This window comes from Argiope bruennichi, chromosome 8 (genome assembly GCF_947563725.1).
Source record: "Argiope bruennichi chromosome 8, qqArgBrue1.1, whole genome shotgun sequence".
Lineage (NCBI taxonomy): Eukaryota > Metazoa > Arthropoda > Arachnida > Araneae > Araneidae > Argiope > Argiope bruennichi.
The window spans coordinates 27504903-27526975 of NC_079158.1; the positions used below are offsets into that span (position 1 = coordinate 27504903).

Sequence of the window (22073 nt, forward strand, 5' to 3'; positions counted from 1 at the left end):
TTTAAAAATATGAAATTTGGTATGTGATTTTGTAACTGCAATTACAATTCTGTCTGAAATTTTGGTTTCAATCGAATGAGAAAAATACAACTTAAACCTCCGGCGTCCTGGATTCGAGTACCGGTTTGGGCATGGTTGTTCTTCCGTTGTTCTATCTGTGAGATGTGTGAATGTGCCCTCCTGTAAAAAGGGGTTGTGCAAGCGAATGAGTGATAGTGAGTAGCAAAGTCGTACTATTGGCCCTAGTTGACGCTACTATAAAAAGAAGAGACGCTCCCCCACCGGCTTAAATCGCTGTCTTCGTAACAGCGGACTTGTCCATGGCAAATGCCATAAGAAACAACAAACAACAACAACTAACTGAAACCCAAATTCGATTTTCGGATACTATTAATCGCATAGCAGATATAGCAAAATAAATCACACACACACACACCTCACCAGGCATCAGACAGTCATTTACGACATTATTGTTATGGCCATTATTTATTTTCTTTGGCTCTCTTAGTTGGTTTATATTATTCTAACCCGATTTCGAAGTTATTTAACTTTGAAACCGGGTGCAAATCCAATAAATAGTATATTATTATAATGGATAGTATATATAATAATTTTGTAATTGTCAATTAAAGTAGGCCACCAAAAACATTTTCATAAAGTTATTCGAATTTGAATATTTAAAATTGCAGCATTCAATTTTGGAACAAAGATGATTTGAAAAGCTATAAGATTCCTATCACGAGACTTTTTATACTTCAAATCAGGTTAACTCAGCAGTAAAATCGATAAAGTGCATCATTCTGCTCAATAAAATAGTCCTGCAAGTATCCTGACGTGTTTTAGAATATATCATGCATTTGAACATAATTTTTTTTTAAATACCCATAGCCGATATTTCCTGTAATAAAAAAATCTATTTTCAAGTGGAAGGTTATTCAAACTCATTGTTTTTTTTTCTTTACCTCAATCTGAAATTACAGAAATAGAAATTTTGCTTTGATGCATTCTGTGAAAAATCATTTCGTTAACTTCATTCATTTTGTTTGGAGCACTTTATCGCTATGGGTACTATAATAAATTCGTTTATTAAGGAGATATGAATAGATTTATTGTTTCTATCTTACACAGAAGTTCTATGTGAGATTCCGGCATTTCTGACATTTGCGGTTTGTCACGTGTGGCGCATAGAAAGTCGTAATGGCAACTCAGAGCCCGAATATTAAAATTTAATGTAAGATTTAAAAAAAAATATTTTGTGTTGTTTTGGGTGATTTTTTTCTCTTATTAATGCTTGATTTAATTTCTAATGATAGGAAAAATATATAAATTAATTTATGGTAATTTTATAATTATTGATTTTTTTTGTTTCAAAATAAATAAGCTATTTTGAATTTTATTATCCCTGGTTTTATTATTAATATAAAACTGATTACTATTTTTATGAGGTATTTGTGAATTATACGCACGCTAGTGGTTAACCATCAAGGATGTCACTATAGTGTATTGATTATGTTTTTCAATAACATGCGGTTCGGCCATGACATGCGTTTAATAAATGTCAAATCGGTACTCCATTAAAGAGAACATGTGCCGTTATAAAGAAATTTATTTTACACTTTTATTGCTCTTTCCTGAATTGTGAGGAATTTTATAAAAGTATTTAATTTTCACTCAAAAAAAAAGTTTGAGAATTGAAACTGAAATTCGTTATTCTAACTTCATTATATTTTTCAAAATTTTTTGGGGTCATTGTTCGAATATTTTTCCAGTTTAAAATGAGAAAGATGGAAATACCTTTTTAATTTCTTGTAAACGAAGTAGAGAGAGAAAGTATTGTAATCGTCAATAAATTCGAAATTGAGATATAGATGAATCTTTACAATTTAGACCCCCCCCCTATTCTAAGAAGACATTTTTGGTATAATGTTTGTGTCCGTCTGTCTGTCTGTGACAAAAATCATTCAAAAACGCTTTGAGCTAGCGGTTGAAATTTGGTATGCGATTTTTTACACCAAATTTGCAAATCTCTATCTAATTTTGAGTAAAGCCTTTCCAGAGGGATTTCGTCTCGCCGGTTGTTCGAATGTAATTTAATACCATTATTACAAAAATAAAGAGAGGTAGGTAAATGAGATTTAACATCTATATTATAGACATCTGTCAAATTTTGAGCCAAATTCAGCAACGGGTCGATTGCCTATGGGTTTGTACTTTTAGAAACATGCAAATGCGATAGTTCAAAAAGCAATGACTTAACTATATCAAATTTGATATGGAATTTTGTGACTACATATGCAGTCTTGTATCAAATTTTTGCTTCATTTGGTAGTAATAAACGTGTCTCAAATTCGATTTTCAGATACTATGAATTGGATGCCAGGGATTAATTGTCAAAAAAAAAAACTCGCCAAGAACGACGATATATTCAGTAAAAATGCTAAATTCACGCCAAAAGTAATACTTCGTAACGATTTTACACTATTGCCATATAAGGCGTTTTCATGCATGACAAATTGATTAGAGAATATACGGGGATGTTTTGTATAGACCACCCCAGCTGGTTTCATTGATTTTTATTTTACTTATAAGTTCTGGAACCTCTGCCGCAGAATTTGGAAGTGAAATAAGGGGGAGTTTTTATTTTCCTAGCAAGGTCACGATGCTCTACTAATAGAACACGCGATTAGCTGCGGTGAGAGGGAAGGGAAAATAAAGGATCAGATTGCACAATCAGGTTTTACGTTACAGTGGCAAATAAATACAACAGATGTACTGAGCCAATATTTTGTAGATCATTGCGGAATATAATGACAGCAAGTTCCAAATAACTTTAATTTAGAGTTCGTGATGTAATTGGTAAATAGCAAATATTTTTCCTATGTATAAAAAAATTAAATATTTGAGAATGTATCCAATTACTTTCGACAGAACTTCTACATTTTGCTTTTTTCTTATATAAAGTAAACATAGAAAAAATATTGGAATAGGGGAAAAAAAAAATCCAACTCATGATATAGACGAATTTTAACTTTTCAGATCTTCTTGAGGCCGCGAAACATATTTTTGCAATTATATCTATATCTATGTACACGATGACTCAAAAATGTTTTGAGCTAGATAGATGAAGTTTGATATTTTGTCTTTACATTAAATAAATCGATTATATATCAAATTTTGAACAAAATTCTTTTATCGTTTAGAAGGAGCCTGTCTTTTTTACGAAAATGACATGGTATTATAAAATGCAAAGAGCTAGACAAATATTGTACATTAACTTAACATTTAAAATATAGATCCTTTTCGAATTTTAAGTCAAAATCGATAAGGAATTAACAGTCTGCCGGTTAGTATTTCCGCATGAATATAAACGCGCTAACACAAAAACGCGATGAAGTAGATAAATAATTTTTTTTTATTTGACATTAGATAAATTGCAATTGTGTAGCAAAAAGAGTCCCAAATACATATTTAGTTTTCTTTACTGTATCACAATGTACAAAGCGTTCATATTCATGTCTCTGAAAATATAAATCTGAATAATGAATTCGTTCATAGCTCTTTCTCGGCCTACAATTATTAGAGATTATGCGAAACAGTTATAAGAAGACTATTAACGTCAGTTTTAAGCTTATGTGTGCATTTTCAATAAAAATATTCAAACAAGCTGGGGAAAAGAAATTTGCATAACGTGGCTTCAAAAGTTTAATTGATCAACCTGAAAATATCGCATCTTGACTGTGATACTGGATATATATGAACTTCTTAGGAATTATATCTGATTTTCTAATGTAAGGTGCATTGATTCATCTAAATCATTTAAAATTTCATTCGGTTTTCTTTCTTTGATATTTTAATTAGTTTATATCCAATAATTAGTTAGACATGTTTAAAAATCTGTTTTCTTACAAAAGTGACGATTTATTAGTACCATAATTTCGGTTTGACTAATTATACTGAGTGGTTTTAATTCAAAAATTGCAAACGAAAAAATGATTAAGTAATCAATTAATTACTTTTTCAATGCAGAATTTTTCAGCTTCATACAGATTGAAAGGAGTAATACATTATTCCATTCCATTTCCATTGTATTTCCTTTAAAGTCGATATTTCTCTGTAATGGATGTTTTTTTCTTCTGTGTCGAGAGCGAGATGTCACAAAGATTTGGCATACTCGAAATTAACAAGGGGCAAATTTTTTTTCTTTTTTTTTATTGGTGAACTCTAACAGAGAGAAATCTTAAAATGATTTCTTCATTCATCTTGCGATTTCCGGCGAATGACGTATTTGTAGAAATAAGATTGTCATTCATAGGTAAATAAAGAAGTAAAGTGTAGATTTTTTGTTATTTTCAAGTTAATATGTCTTAGACTAAGATATAATAGAAATGTAACTTCATTTCTTAAATGTTTCAAATATGTTTGCCGCAATATCGTAGAAAGAAAGCCGATATGGAAAATAATTCCACGGAGACAAAAAAAATATTGAATTTCGAACTCATCGAGACATTTTATAGCATAACAGGAAATATTAGAATAATGAACCTTTTTTTGTATTATAAAATTTTTAAACAGACCAGAAGGAATATAAAATCTCAGAAACAAGGGATTTTATACTGCTTGAAAATATTGACAAGAAATGGCATGTATTTATTTTTATTAGAGAAATAATAGTATTATTTTTCTGTTGTCATTTTCTCCTTTATAATAAATGAAAAGAGAATTAAGAAGTCTGAAACATTAGAGCATGATGATTTCTAGTCTGATAGTCTATTTAAAATAATGAGGAAAGACAAATAACTACAGGTCCGATTTCGACAATTTTTGTTTCCACAGCAAGTTTATATCTCTTGGATGAGTCTTGAATAGCCTCTTACCCATTGCTGCTTACCGTCTTTGAAGAGATAATTAAAAAATATCTCAGTCTCCAAACACAACAATTTTACTGATTTCGCCAATTTCATTCTCCAATCAGAATGATTATTGTGTAACTATAAACTAAAATGGTACTTTCTTCTGTTGTGATAAGTTGTAGATCATCAAAGTGGGCTTACGTAATTAAACTAATAATATTAAAATGATAAACGAACAGCTAATCTCTGACGGTAGTTAACATTTATTTTATTTTTAAACTAAATTTATTACTTTGTATTTTATTATTTTTCCTAATTATATAACAGAGATAATGGGTTCATAGTTATTAAAACAAATACCAAAGCCGAATTTTGGTTTTATCCTGCATAACATCCAAAAACATGTGTATCAAACGATTACGACGTTTTTTTTAAATTAAAAATTTTTTTCTTCTGAATTTTGGCAACATTTTAAATTTATAATGTGAATGAAGAACATTTTAAACGAAATATTTTTTTTTCTGAATTTCGGCAGCTTCTTAAATTTAGATTGTTAATAAAATACATTTTAAATGAAATATTCTTAAAAAATAAATTTTTTTTATTAATAAATTTTTTTGATAAAATCAAATATTTAAGTGAATTCTGTAGGAATGAATTTTTTTTGTTTAAATTAAGATATGGAAATAGGAAAAATTTAGATATTTTCTTTGACTTCGAATAGAATAATTATCATAATATTAGCAGATTTATCATAAAACAAAAAGTTATAGCCGATTTCGTGAATATAATCACAGAAAGTTTTTTTTTTGTTGTTATTTGAGAGCAAGTTCAGTCACGCTTTTTCTACATTTACGCATTTTAATAATTTCCTCTTTTAACTAGAAACAGTACTTTCGAAAAAATGAGTTAAATTTGGCTGCTATTGAAATGAAATACGATTTTTTTTTTGTCTAAGTTCCTCGGATACCAAATTATTCCTTAACATTAAAATAGAAGTATTAACACGATTGAAAAAATACAGGGTGTTTATAAAGTCCTGGACCCATTTTGATGTTTAATAACTCATAAAATAATAAAGATATAAACAAACTTATGGCATTTATTGATGGAATAACTCATATATTTTCCTTTTCAGGTTTGAATATTTTTACTTTTGTAAATATCGTCTGCGCGTGTGGTTAATTTCAGATAATTTCATTTTCCAATCTAAATATCTGTACTTTTCTAAATATTTTCTGCTTATTAATTGCATTTTTCTCTCTTTTGTTTTTGGCAACTATTGCAATGTTATGTTTACTTTTGATGTGTTTGTTCTATGTAGTACTTTTGTATGTGATGTTTTATTCGAGCAGATATTAAGGAGAATGCATACACCACAAGAGAAAGCACAGATTTTATGGTGGTTCATAGAAATGAAATCGATAGTGCAAGCACAGAGAAATTTCAGAAGAATTTACCAAAAAGATCCTCCATCCAAAAGCAGCATTTTGCGGTGGAAAAAGAATTTTCTAGAAATTGGAAGTATCGAAGACAAGAAACGTTCCGGACGTCCTTGCGCAAGTGATTTTGATGTTGAGCGTGTCAGAGAGACATTTTTACACAATCCTAGAATATCTGTGAGATCAGCGGCAACAGAATTGGATATGCCAATTTCGACGGTGTACAAGGTTATTAAGAAAAAATTAGGACTGCATGCATACAAAGTTCAAATTGTTCAAGTTTTGGAACCGAACGATAGGCCTAGGAGGATGGCCTTTGCAACAGATATCCTAAGGAGGATAGAAGATGCTGCTGATTTTCTGAAGAGCATAATGTTCTTCGATGAAGCATCCTTTCATGTTTCTGGCATTGTTAATCGCCATAATGTGCGCAAATGGCTCTGTGGATGCCGACATGCTTGCCGCTACATGGCGTGAAATTGACTATCGACTTGATATTCTCCGTGCGACGAAGGGGGCACACGTGGAAGTTCATTGACAAGGGTCGTGAAACTTTTTGAGTCTATTTAACCATTTATGTTATTAATTTAAATATATCTTTATTATTTTATGAGTTATTAAACATCAAAATGGGTCCGGGACTTTATAAACACCCTGTATTTAAATATAATTGGAACTGATGTCTTAAGAACAAAATTCATTTTTCTTAAAAATACCTTATAATTTAGTAGTAAATTTCATGCAAACATTTACGCCAAGTTTACGAATATATTTCATTTAATTTTTCCCAAATAAAATAACCAGCATTTCTGTTTATTACTGTAGGTGAAAAACTTTATAAATTCTGAAGGTGAAAAAAATTCATCAAAATTGTTTAAATTATATAATGGGTCCTGTACAACAAACATCCAACCATCATAAACTAATTTAAGGAAATTAGAACCGCAAAAGTTATAGTAAACAAAAGCCTTTACTTATTTTCTCGCAAATGATCTCATTTCGATACTTTGTTTCTCTGAAGTTCAAGTATCCAATGGCCAGAGTCTGCAAACACTTAAAAAAGTGCTTTGTTAATCATGACATTTTTGAAGAAAACAAAACGCTTGAAAAAAATTATTTCGCTGTATCTCATAAGAGTCCACTTGAAAGCACAATGCTTAAATATTAAGTTTGACATAAATGCCCTCAAATTTTTTTCATAACATAAATGCTCTCAAACAATTATCTAGTTTCAATCATCAATTGGATGAAGAAGAAGATTTATAAAAAGGCATGGATATTTTTAAACAATGAAAAATAGTCCTTCGTCAAAATGAATCACTTTTCAGCACTTAAACTTTGGATTTAAGAAAATATCCTAAGTATATATTTGTCATAAAGTAACAAAATACAACTATTTTAAAAATATATCCGGCACTATAATTAAAATATAATTATTTGCATAAATTAAGATTCTTTATTAAAACTAAAACAATTACTTAGAATTGGACTTTTAAAAGGTTTAGAGGCGTAGAAGGCATAATTTCCGCATTATGTTATTCTGAAAATCACATATTTTGCATTAAAAATGCTTATTGGCTTACAATAAAGCATTTTATTTTAGTGATAACTGATTTTCATGTTTTATAAATTCGCTTTATAAGTTCTTTAGAAAATTAAAAAAAAAAATACTTCACATAAATATTAGATAACTATATTTTTTGTAAAAATTTCAAATAATGACATATATTCCATTAGATGATATTTACATTTTTAACAAGCATTCCTACTTGCTGAACGTTTTACTTGAAATACGATTCTCTCAAATTTAAAGCATGATGTTGGCAAGGATGTGTTTCAGTAAGATTTTCCCTACTATGACTATTGCCCTACTAATGACAATTTAATGCTGTTAGAATTACTTAGGCAAGATGCCCAATCTAGAGATGAATTTAGGCCTTTTGCAGCCCTAGTCAGTGCACAAATTGTGCTTCAAAATGTACAAGTGGCCTAGTGGTAAGGTCACGGCCTCGGGACCAGGGGTGTGTTGTGGAAGTTTGAAGAGGAAGGTTTCAGCTCAGGTGCCTTCTTCGTCATCTGACCTTGGCTCAAAATGACGAGGTCGTCCCAAAATAGCAATAGCGTTGCTTTAAAATGGGACATTAATATAACTAAACTAAACTAAATTCAAAACTTATACCTCTGCTCTGTGTGGAGGAGTCTCGATTTCTTTTTAAAGATGCCACGACGTGTTATATAATATTTATACATTTATTTACGTTTTTAAATCTGTTTCTTAGATTATAGATTTACGCCAACTACGGTGAGAGATTCTGAAATGCTTTCAAAACACTTACACAGATAAATTTATATGCTTTAAGATCATTTCTAATACCACAACTTTATCTGGATTTTTTGCTTCAGAATAAGAGAAATCTAATTGATTTACCTTGATATAATTAATTGAACAAATTTATCAACATAAAATTAAGAACATCCATTCGCTCGTAGATGTCCCGTTTGCTATTTATTATTCATGGAAAGCTGAATTTTTGGTAATTGATGTTATTAATTTAAGGTCGATAATCATGGTAGAAAAGAGAAAAGTTTCATAAAGTTCAATATCACATATTGTAAAGATGTGCAGGATCAACACTATTTCTTGTTATATTTGAGAGCTTGAATGTCACCCACAATGAAATTATTTACATTTCTTTTACTAATCAAAAGTTAATTATTCAGTTGTCATAAAACTGATTATATCTCTGCTTATACTCCAGTACGTGCAAATCTGAACTGCTAACAAACATTTAGAGCAAAACCTACAGTAACTACATATCAAATCAGCTGTTGAAAGCTATGTAGTAAAAATATCATCCTCGCAAAAGTAAAAAAATATATATATATTTATTACACTAGAACTCGATGGAAACTCAATGCGTCTATAAACAAACACCTTAAAAGTATACTTATCTGTAATATAACGCAGAGAATACACGTGTCTGTAAGTCATAAGAACTCTTTCTAAATGGTGAACAGCAGCTATCTGAAATTTGCATATGGCATTCTGGATAATAATTCTGTGTCAACTGTGCAATTTCAAATTTTCGAACTAAATTATTTCTTAAATTAATTTCGAAACTAATTAAATTACGAAAATTAAGTTAACTTTTGCCAATAACTTTAGAAATATTGATAGTACAAAAATTACATCGTCTAAAAGAGAATTAAATTAGCTTTTTAATGATACTAATTGCATTGCGATATGTTTCCTAATTTTAAGAAATCTTTCAAAATCCATTTTAAACGCCGTTTGTAACCCTTAAATTCAAACCACTATTATCTTATCAAACAGGAAACTTATAAATTCTTTGTTGCTAAGCAACGACGGAAATTTGAACAACTTTGTAACTTTTATTTGTTGGTTTTAAATGAAGTCTAAAACTTATTTAATTAAATAAAAAAATGTTGCCCATAAAATCAACTGTCATTTTAAAATTTCAATAAATTAAGATTCTGACGTTTTTCCTCAATAGGTTTTAAGAAACTTATCTCACAAAATTCCTTTTACATTACATTAAATATAAAAAATTTAGGTTATCATTGACAAAAATTTTATTCGAATGAAATTCGTTTATTTTATTTTAATAAATATTTGAAGATTAATTTCAATAATCATTAATTACATAATATCAGAATATTTTTTTTATTTTTGAAAAAAAAATAGATACAGAATGCTACTGACAGAAAGCATCTGTAAAATACTGGAAGAACTATAAAAGACAAGTTTAAATGCAAACTATTAATCATTTAGATCAGAAATAATTATTGATTTTGTTTTTTAATGCTTTTTATTAATGCAAAAATTAACTCTTTAATTAATTGTCTCGGGAATGGCAAATTCGTATATGTAACATTGAATATAAAGAAATCCATTTCAGCAATATATATATATATATATATATATATATATACACAAAAGTATTAGAATCAAGTTAATAGGAAAAACAAAAATCAAATAAAAATTAAACCAAAAAAATTATTAAAAAAAGAATCCGGCCTGAAGACTTTTTCAAGGGTCACCCTCAGGCAGGGATTCAAAGAAAGGGATTTTTTCTGTGAGGAAAAAACAGACATTGTCTAAAAATGATTCCTCGTGACCCGAAAATCCCCTGAAATTATGCTCAAGAGATATACCATTTTAACAGAAAGGAAATACAAAATAACAAATTAGAAAAAAAGAACCACAACAAAGTAAAAAAACAATAAAAACAATAACAAAAAAACAAAAACAGCATTAAAATTAAAATTAAAATTAAAAACGAAAAACGAAAATGGTATATCTCTTGAGCATAATTTCAGGGGATTTTCGGGTCACGAGGAATCATTATTAGACAAAGTCTGTATGTCCTCACAGAAAAAATCCCTTTATTTGAATCCCTGCCTGAGGGTGACCCTTGAAAAAGTCTTCAGGCCGGATTCTTTTTTTAATAATTTTTTTGGTTTAATTTTTATTTGATTTTTGTTTTTCCTATTAACTTGATTCTAATACTTTTGTATCAATTCATCTGTGTTTTAGAAGTAGCTGCAATTGCGCTCTCTAAATACTATGAAGTTCCTTTTTGGTTTTAGTTTAAATAGGTAATAAATTTTAGTTGCGATTGCGAAACTGTTTTGTTTCGTTTTCATTTTAGTTTCGTTTTCAAACTTTTTCTTACTTTAGATTGGTTATATATATATATATATATATATATATATATATATATATATATATATATATATATATATATATATATTCATAAACAATTAGGGAGGCTCTATCGATTGTGTGTCTTGTTGAAGCAGCAGAAATATTCAAAATAATTTTGAAATTATAATGTGGCTTTTCTAGATTTCGGCTATTTGGCCTAAACTGTTTGAAATGTTTTTTTTTTCGATCCTAAATAAGCCGGTTTTATCATGACTTTTAAAAAGAAATTTATGAATGTCAGTTAATTTATGCGAAATACGGGAAGAAAAAAAAAAAAAGACATAATCATGAAAAAATTCCAAATTTTTATGATTAAATTGGCTGATGTGAAAAAAATATTTGCTCGAATTGGAATAATATTGGCTCGAATATGGAAGATAGCCATTTTTAAGTAAAAGAAATAGCTGAAGTATTCGAAAGCTAAATTAAACAAGACATTTATAAAATTAGTAAACTTGTTTAATTTGAATTTGTCGTTAAAATGAATTTTCGCTCAGATCCCTTGAATTTTTCCATAAAAGAAGCTCATGTTTTTAAAAATACTTTCTGTAATTCCCATTTATTTCGAAAATAAGATTGAAAATTCGAAAAAAAAATGTTTTGTCTTCTTGAATTGTTAGTTTTGGTAAAATAGTCCGTACTTTGTTACATTCTGTTAAACTGAATGTACAAAGAGAAGGTATTGTAATCGTCAAAAACTTCGAAATGGAAATTTTTTTGACGTATCTGAATTTTTCAGATTTCCCGGAGTCTGAAAAACACATCGAATAACGAAATCAAATTTTTGTTTGGAGCCATTGAGGGGGGGGGGAGGGAAGTGCCATTTATTTTGGCTATATAGAATGAGTATAATTACTTTATGTGCTCTGTCTGTCAATTAAATTATGCACTTACTTAATTATCATTTTTAGAGTCACTAATTTTTTTTTGCTATTATTACTTACTTTTACTTTGCAACTTACTTTTAGTTCGTAAGTATGCAACTTACTTTAGTTTTTACTTCGTATAAATTGATATTCTAGGCAATGTATTGCAACATAATGTTTTAAGTTTGATTCCTTTAAATTTAAAAATAAAACATCATTTACTTTTAATTATGTAGTGTGAGTATAAATATATTCAAACAATGAAAAATATATTTTAAAATATGCTTAAATTTTTTTTTAAAGATTTATTAGAATTTTGAGACAAAAAGATGCACGGAGATAAAACTAATATCACCTGAAAAGATTATTATTTTTTTTTTTAAATTTTAAATTAAGAATTTTTTTTTGAAATTAAATGCTCCTAAATTTTGAGGAAAATGTTAATCTATTAAGTAATTTTATTCATAAATCTTACAAAAAAAGGAATATGCTTTTTATAATGAGCACCTAATGCCCAGAAAATAATTACTTGCCAAATTTGGTAGCTATAAGTCCAATCGAAAGCTTTGAACGATTTTATCATCACGTAAGTCACCATTTACAGATAATATTGAAACACATAATCATTAAAATGCGAAAACAAATCTTTAGTGAGCCATTTCCAGTTTAAAAACAAGAGATCGACATGTGCTTGGTACCCTCGTTGAGACAGCGCTCTGACGACGTCGAACCGCTGCACTAAACTGATTTCTAATATACTTGGACAATTGCCGGTCATAATTTTCTTCCCTGAATTGTGTGACCAGTGACGAGCAGCTTTACGTTCGCCTAATGTTATAAACAGATTTTCAGGCGTTGATCACGTGTATCAATCCAAACTTTTAATAATTTTATTTCATTATTCGAATGATTTGTCGACTTCAATTTTGACCACTATACTCCAATAATTTTTTTTTGTTGCATGCATTCAAAATATCTGATTTCCTATTGTTTTTATTAGGATTTTTTTATACTTACGATATTTTCCAGTGGTTACTAAAATCCTTACTTGTAATCATTGAATGCGGATTGAAATTTTACTAAAATCTAACTAATAATTCTAAACTTGGCTTTATGTTTTGAGAGAGATAACAACAAAACAATTATGTACGACACAGCAAGAACAGATTAGTAATTTATATTAATATTCAAAGCTATAAAAGTAGAAATGAAACACCTAATTTTATTTTGTAAGCCTCAACAATTAAAAAAAAGATTTTAACTGCTTCCTTAATGTTTCCAAATTTGGTGTTGAAAATTTGAAGATATCCTTGATTTAATATTATACCTGGAATTAAATTGACGCATCAGAAATTATATAAAATGAATAAAATAAAACCATTTCATTCGGATATATTAGAGTTGAGGTGAAAATATTCCTAAAATTTTAAAACATATGCAATTTAATTACTTTTAAATATCATATTAACCGTATTTGTAAGCAATCTCAAGCCTCTACAATATATATAAAGGTTTTAAATACTTATTAATGTTTCCAAATTTGGTGCTGATAATTGGAAGATCTCCATTGACTTAAAATTACAAATGAAATTAAATTCACGTATCAGTAATTAGAGTCATTCAAAATGAATAAAATAAAACCATTTCATTCAGATATATTAGAGTCTAGTTGAAAATTTTCCGAAAATTTGAAAACAGATGCAATTTAATAACTTTTAAATAACAGAAAAACCTAGATGAATAAAAATTTTTACAACTAATATTTAAACAACGTAACTCTAATTAAAAAAATAGTTTTTACTTTTGAACATAATTAGGAACTAAAATAAAAATGGAAACTTACTGTGATCGTTCCAGATTGGCTATAAATTCCATTTTCTTTTTGAATAGTAAAATAAGTAAAGAACCTATGAAACCAATGAAAGAAACATTTTAAAAATTATATTTTTATTAGTAACAAAAATTGATTTTAAAAATCATTTTTTTACTTTTTAGTTTAATTTAAAATTTATTATTATGAATATTATAAAATATTGAAAGTGTTTTTATGAGAAACGCCACCATACGGCGCCACGTGCATGGAATGAAAAATTTATTTAATCCAATTATTAAATACATTTTTTCAAATAATGATAATACACTATTTTCAAATAGTGTATTATCACCAAAATACTTAAGTTTCAGATCTCCATACGTAATTTAAAATTTCTAAAATAAAAGAAATGAGGGAAAAATGTATTAAAAACATTTATCTTTACAAACGAGAACCAATTCAGGATAAATATAATTGTATAAAGAATTTCTTAAAAGGAGATTTTGAAAACACGATTTATGGTATACTAAAAATTAAATATTTTTTTATTAATTTTTTTTCTTTTTCTAATTTAACTTATAATTCTTAAAAATATAACAAATTCATGTTTTCAATTTTTTTTTTAAATGATAATTTATTAACTTACCCGTAGGCGCCATGATTATGCTATGAAAATTAATTGATATGCTATGAATATTTTAAAATAGTGAAATGTCATTGAAAATATATAAGTTTTAAAAAAAATTTTTCAACTCATTCACATCAGAAAGTTAGCGAAAGATTGAACCATCTGTATAAATATTAAACCGGTAAGTTAAATAAAAGTATTAAAGTTTATAAAAACACATTCCCCTTGTTACAGAACATTGGTTCTGAGTGATATCAGACTATGAGTTTCCAAGAATAATTGTTTACAATCATTTGTCTCCATTAAAGTTTAAGAAGCACGAGCCTCTATTTGAAAACACACCTGGTCATAACTAGAAACATTTGCTTTGGAGAATATTTCGAAACTTCTCGTAGTTTTGAGAAGTAAATATAACGCTATTAGATTATTCTGTCAAGATCATAGAAAACACAAGTTCATTGTCAAATCTGAAAAATATTTTTTTTTTCTAATACTATTTTATAACCGGAAGATAATCTTTTTTTTTTTTAACACTGTCGTTTTTTGTGTTCGATGGATGCGAAATTTACGATTTGCATTTCATTAATAGAAACTTTTCAAATTAAATGAAAGGATTAAAACATGGCGTTGGTAAAGTAATGTGCAATTTATAATAATTCAGGAATGTTGATATTTTTATTATATTACTTAATTATATGTCTTTAATTTAACTAAAATTGTAAAAGCGTAGATGATGTAGAAATTTATGTAAAAATATCCAGATTATATTCAGAAATATATTTCTGTGGAATAAATTGCAGATTATCAATACTGATACTTTTCTTATTTAATCCTTTAGTCACTGATAATACTTAAAAGTACCATTTAAATCTAGATCATATCTTTTTAATATAACTATTTTTTTCTGGTATTCAAAAGAACACAAAGAATGTAACCCAGATATTAAGTAGTTAATATAAGCTAAAAGTAAATATTCAAAAATATTTATTTATTAATTAAAATATGTCGATTAATGAGTTTCCCCCCTGGATTTCCTGGGATTATTCTGCAAGGAAACTTAACTACTGGTGCAAAAATAAAGTTGGAAAAATTCATGACACATAATACGGTGAATAAAGGATTAATCCTATGATGTCTTGTACAGAAAATTCAATAAATTATTAAAATGAAATAAGATAAATAAAATTGAAATTAATTATCGAAATTAAACAAATGTTTTATTCAAAAAATATGTATAAAATATGTATGATGCATATGGTATATCCCAGTAACGCACATGATAAAATTGTAAGTTTAAAGAAGTCAAATTAATTAAATTAATCATAAGTTTGTTTTTCCAAATTTGTATATAAAGAAACAGTAAAAAATTCTCAATTTTTATTCCCCCAAATAATTTTTTTTTCAATTTAATATTATATAGGATAAATACATAATTTATCGAAATTTGATATATTGAAAAAAGTTATCCTCTAATAATAAGACTTTCCCCCATTTGACATGTATATGTTGCGGTAAAGTATGAAACGCCGGCTTTCTATAGAAAGTCAAGGCATTATAATATACAGCCGGACGTTGTTAAACAAAGTATGAAATATGGTAATTATTACATACTTTCCCTAAACATTATATATAAATCCTAGGCATTCTACCGAAGGACAAATGCTATTTAGGCAAAGTATGCAAAAGGTCCTGATAAGGCTATTATACTAATGACATTCCTCAAACATTTCATACTATACATTCCTCATGCTATACATTCCTCAAAAATACAAATACTATTCTGAAAAGATAATGAGAGTGCTATTAAAAAATGTATTCAAAATATGAAAAGAAAAATTAAAGTTGTATAAAACAAAATTTATGCCTTTCTTATTAAAGGAAATGAAAAATAGAAATTAAAATTAATTTACTTGTTGAAAAAATGTAAACTTGAATGATATTTTGAATAACATTTTTCACGCAACGACATTCCATATTTTTACACTTTTGGCATATTTGGCGCTAACAGGATCTTGCATAGTAGTTCCCAAAGGAAATTGTTCCATTTTTTGTTCCAAATCATTCCATTTTTGGACTTGCATTTCCATTTATTGTAGAATTTATTTTACTTTCAATGTCAATTTCAGTTTTGAAACCAAGGGTGCATAAAATATCCAGATATGTATTTCCTACTTAGCTGGTTTCTCATCTGGCATTCTATAGTAAGTCTAGGAAATGTGTGAAAATAGTTTTATACATTGCTGGCTAGTTTTAGATATTATATACTATGTCTGGGCAGAATGCAGGATTATATAGAATGCAGGCAGAATGCTGCAGAATTATAGAATTTATAGAATGCAGGATTTCAAGGAGGAGGTTTCCTTAAGAAGGGGAGAGCGATATATTAGAGTAATCAATTTTGATTTTAATGACCAGTTTTCAAGTTAGATTACCTTTTTTGGATGTTGTCGCTCATATCATTGTCAGGAAAAAATGTAAAATAATATCAGCAAGAAAGGGTGTAATAATCAACATTTTGCCTTCAAACGTATAGGTTTATCCATATTAATGTAAATAAATCAACTTCCTAATTCCAAAAAAATTCATACATATCATATTCTACTGCTAACTGTAATACGACAATCCAACCCAAACTGTTTTAGCTGTACTAAATCGATACATATATAAACGTCTAGAAAATGCTATGATTGTCGTAAATGGAGAAGTAAATTGGGCAGGTTTTCCGATCACCAACTCTTGAGGTATTAATCTATGAATACAGTATGGTATATATTTTAAAGGTATTTTTTAATTTTTGCACTCAATTCATCTATTTATTGTTGTTCTACTCTCTATTTTATTGTGCTCAACAACTATTAAATCTTGATAAAAAAAAATTCATATTTTATCATTAAAGATAATAGAACTGGACATTCAACTATCCATGGTAACCAGGATATTTCTAACAGGAAACCAGCTTAAATGAAGCTAAAACAGCCAAACAAAACACACAACAACAACAAAAAAACAGAGGTTTTAAAGCATTTTCGAACAATGAAATTGATTCACGAGAGGTTCCAATATTTAACGCGGCATCATCACCTTTAATATTTTGATGCAATTTTCTTTCATAATTTTTAGAATTGATGATATGTATTTTTTGGAATCAATTTCTGGACTTATACATTCAAAATGTACTGAAACGTGTCCTTCAATCAAAGATAGATGTTTTGATTTTTAAAAAATTCTAGCAGATTAATTTCTTGTAATTTCCTTATTTATTGTTTCGTCTTTTTAACAACCAAAATAGAATGTAATTTTTTTCGAGGTACGAGTTTTCGAGGTACGAGGTACGAGTTGTTCTGATAGTATTCCAACTTTTAACCAAAAACATTTAATTTATGCATTATCCTAACTAATTATTTTTGAAATAATTACATTTAAATCCTGCAAAAAAGCACTTCCTATATGAGTTTCTGCTATAATGGAAATGGCTTAATGATCAAGGAAAAGATGATAGATATTCTCTCACCTATCTTAAAATTTATCCTGGAAGCAAGATGACTTACGCTTTAGATTATTTATTCGTTATCTCAAAAAATCAAGTTTTTATTATTTGAAAAAAAAAATTATACTTAAGTATAGATAATAAAGAAATGAATTAATTCAACAGAAAAGTTGGAGAATTAAAAGTAAGTTTATTAGGCCTAAATATATGTTAAGGTTTGTTTTGAAGATTCTGGAAGACCTAAATTTTACATGGCAAAGATATATCTTTCTAAATTGTGAGTCAGTATCCTGAAATCAGAAATCTTTTAGTTATTAATTAAATTATTTTTTTAATTAATTGCAAAGTTTTTTCCTCTTTTCTGGGTTTTTTTCTAAACCAAAATTTAACTAATGAAATGAAATTGAATAATTGTTGCTGAAGTAATTCAGTATATAAAGATTAAATTCTTTCAAAATTTTCAATAAAATTATTTATTAGAACTTCGTAATGGTTGCATATTGTTACAAAGCTCTCAATCGATTTCCGTAATATCATACGTTATTGAATTTCAACAACAGTAATTTATAATTTATTAAATGCCTGTTTCAGAAGATTTGCTATGGGCCAAGTTAACATTTAGATAGTTAGCATTAGTTGGACTCAGTAGTTTTATTGCCTCGCAAACTATTTAAAAAAATATTATTTATAGGAACGATATGAAATTAATAATTACAATTTCAATTATCTTCATAAAAATATCTAAAATCAACATGAAAGCTTATTTAAAGAAAGAACAGAGTATGGAAGCGAAACGGTGATTTAATTTATCATTCAAAATTAAACGACACATTACCACGCAGATCGCGATTATTTTCTACAGTAATATTGTATTTTTACTGAACTATTTTCAAAATTGTACTGCTACTTTTATCAATGATTGAATTTTAGCCTATTTTTTTAAAACGAAATAATCGAGTACTCTATCAACATATATAAAACATTCCTCCTCATAAGATGTTTTTATGTAAAAATCGATCTATAATGCATTGAAAGTATCGTTTTTTCGAGTATAAATATTCTTCTAACTTTAAAAAAAAAAAAAAAAATCTGAGAAGGACACAGTCGATAATTAGCTTGCAATTTCGTTTTCCTCAAAGAAATTAGAATTTTCTTACACATATATCTAATTTTACTGTCCAATTAGGAGGTAGATTATAATCTATTGACAATAATAGAGACTAAAGGATGTTATTATAAAATAAATTTCAAGAAATGGATTAATAACCATAATAATGGATTATTGCCATGGATTAATAATATGCAAAAAACTTTTTTGAAAAAGAATAGAGTAAACAAAAAGCGATCTTACCCTTATTACACGGAATTCACTTTCCTAAATTCACGAAAAACCACTCATGTTCTCCTCTTTAGTGACCAGAAAGTACTTGGAGAATTAAAAAAAGAAAAGAAAAAGAAACCCTTCATTGAGAAGGACTCGAGTTCGGAGGCCATCTGAAACATTTTTTTGTGTTTTGAATATTTAATAAGTTTTCAGAATGAACCAAAAATAGGACCAAAACTGGAATTAGCAGAGCTGTTGACTTTTTGGAAAGATTTAAGAGCTTTCCAGAAGAGATATTTAATTTTAAATGCTGTGCGAATTTTAATTAATTTGTAGCTTTGTACTGAAATTATTTTTGAAATGTTGCAGGTAGTACGATAAGTTTTTTTAAATGAGAAAAAAGAAAAGGCATTTAATAGATAATATTTCCAAAATGCCCTTTTTAAGTATTAAAGTAATTGCAAGTATAATGATAATAAAACTAGGGTGTGTGGTCTCCCGAATAAAGAATCTTTCCAGTAAAGAACTTATACCCCTTCTTCCACATGGAATTCTGGACCTTGGGTAAAGCTGTGAATACCTTGCGTGACATTGGCGAACGATTGTTATGAAATATAGATTTTTGGCATGAATCTAGCTTTTTTAATGAATCTACCGCAAGAATATGTATTTTAGACGGTTTTTTCCGCGCCAATTGATATCAAAATTAGTCAAAAAATTACAGTTGTAGAAACGGTACTTAAAATAAAGTACCATATTTCATTGATTTAAATCACCGAATTTATGAGCTGTTGTGTGTACAGGCATGTGAAAGTACAAACTGATAAACAGTCAACTGTTTGACGGATTCGGTTCAAGACTTTATAAATATTTATATTATAAATAATAAACTTGTATATTAAATTTTATCTGCCAAGCTCTTAGCGTTTTGAGATTGAGTTCAACAGTCAGATAAACAAAATTACCTGTAGATAGATTTCGTTCAAAATTTGATAAGTCTATAAATTTGGTTCTTGGTTTATACACAAATTTCATTCGCCTACCACAAAGTGTTTCTGAATTATCATCATATCAATTATCAAACAGACAGACGGGTAGGCTGACAGATAGGCAGGCATACTGCCAAAAGTATGTTTGAATATAATGAAATCTCTTAAGGGAATGATGTGATGAAATTAAACAGGGATTCGATTTCATGTACTGCCTATCTTTTTCTTCCTGGAAATTTGATTTGTCTCTGAATCGAAATAAAAATAATCGAAAAAAGAAAAACAATTTCTGAATGAATCGAATTGGAAACAGTAGTAATAAGATACGAGTAGGATAAAAAAAAAATTACTTAGCTTACCTTGAATTTCTTAATGAGCATATAATCCTCTGAAGCACAAGAATATTCCACATGAAATTATTTTCTCTGTCATCCTTTTTCAATTTCGTCACACCATCACCATAGCTCCTTCATCTGTACCGGTAAAACATCAGTTCCTCTAAAAATTCTTCTTCGCTTTTCATTATTTTCTGATCCCGTATCTCCTTCCCTCGGGCCATCAAGGTCAAACATCTTTACCAGCAGAACCAGCCTGCACGACGTAAATCACCATCCTTACCTTAGTCCGATCACGTAATGGCTTTTTATTCGTAACAGCTTATCATCTGCGTATGGGTTTGTCAGTACACAATGGCATAAATACTCTTACTTTTGTTAATTCTTTTCAATTACCTGCAAATTTAGTTGGGAACGGTGAGAAGAAAGTTCTGTTTTCCCACAATGCAATTCGCTGACCAGTTTGGAACTTCCGTTTCGGAATGGGTAGAAGACCTTGAAGACTGTGCGATTGACATCAGGAGGGATGTGCTTCAGAGACGGACTTAAGTGGAAAAACCCCAGCAAAGGTGAAAGGCTTGCATAATAATAAACAGAAGAAAAAGCGTGTTTGTGTATTTTTTTTCCATACACGCCTCCAAGCTCTTGGGTATTTATTATTCAACTTACCAGGTAGTTTCGAAGTTACAGTCTTATCTTAAAAAACTGGTTGTTATTTAACTCGAGATATCAAGTTAGGCAGAAAAGAAAGGAAGGGGGAAAATGGAATTTCTTAAGAAAGCATTCTTATGCAAAAGGCTTGCTAGACGTTGTAAAATGTTCAGAATGAATCAGCATTAATTATTATTTAAGGTATGTGACTACGGTTGAGGTGCATTTTTTTTGAAGAATATTATAAAATACAAACAATTTTTAATTTTTGCTCAAAGTGTGAAGCACTTATAAAACGAATATATAAAATCAGTTAAAAGCTACAAGCATTCTAAAAATTGACATAGAAATGAGATAGAAGAAATACCTATTTTTTTTTTGACTAAAAGTGGTATAAAACAAAAAATCTTCTAGTTTAGGCGTTTCTCTAATGTTTGTTTAAGGAATGCATGAACATATTATTGTTGTTGTTTCTTATGGCACTTGCCATGGACAAGCCCGCTGTTACGAAGACAGCGATTTTAAGTCGGTGGAGGAGCGTCTCTTGTTTTTATAGTAGCGCCAACTAGGACCAAGAGCACGATTTTGCTACTCACACATCACTCATTCGATTGCACAACCCCTTTTTACAGGAGGGTACATTCACACATCTCACAGATAGAACAACCATGTCCAAACCTTGACTCGAACCCAGGAGGTCCAGATCACGGGGAAGACGCTCTACCCCTATGCGAGGACGCCGGCGAACATATTATTACTATCTATGAATGTATTGTTACTTAGTTTTTTAAATCAGGAATTAAGTACATTTTTTACCATTCATAGATACAGGGTTTCAATTGATAAATAGTAAGAAACTATAATTTATTTTTCATTTAAAAACATTAAAAGAAGTTTAAAATCTTTTTAAATGAATAGATTACTTATTCTTAATTACATATTACTGATTTTAATTTTTT

The 22073-nt window shown here is 28.5% G+C and overlaps 1 protein-coding gene across 1 annotated transcript in view; it reads right to left on the bottom strand.

Moving 5' to 3' along the window:
* Nucleotides 1-20908, bottom strand: part of LOC129981715 (NADPH oxidase 5-like) — a 57055-nt gene extending 36147 nt beyond the window's left edge. The window contains exons 1-2 of the mRNA XM_056092668.1: nucleotides 20488-20908; nucleotides 13731-13794 (exon numbers count right to left, since the gene is read on the bottom strand). Coding sequence (XP_055948643.1) covers nucleotides 13731-13762 — 32 coding nt within the window. The 5' untranslated portion in view covers nucleotides 13763-13794; nucleotides 20488-20908. The remainder of the gene's footprint in view (nucleotides 1-13730; nucleotides 13795-20487) is intronic.
* Between the last annotated feature and the right edge of the window lie 1165 nt (nucleotides 20909-22073).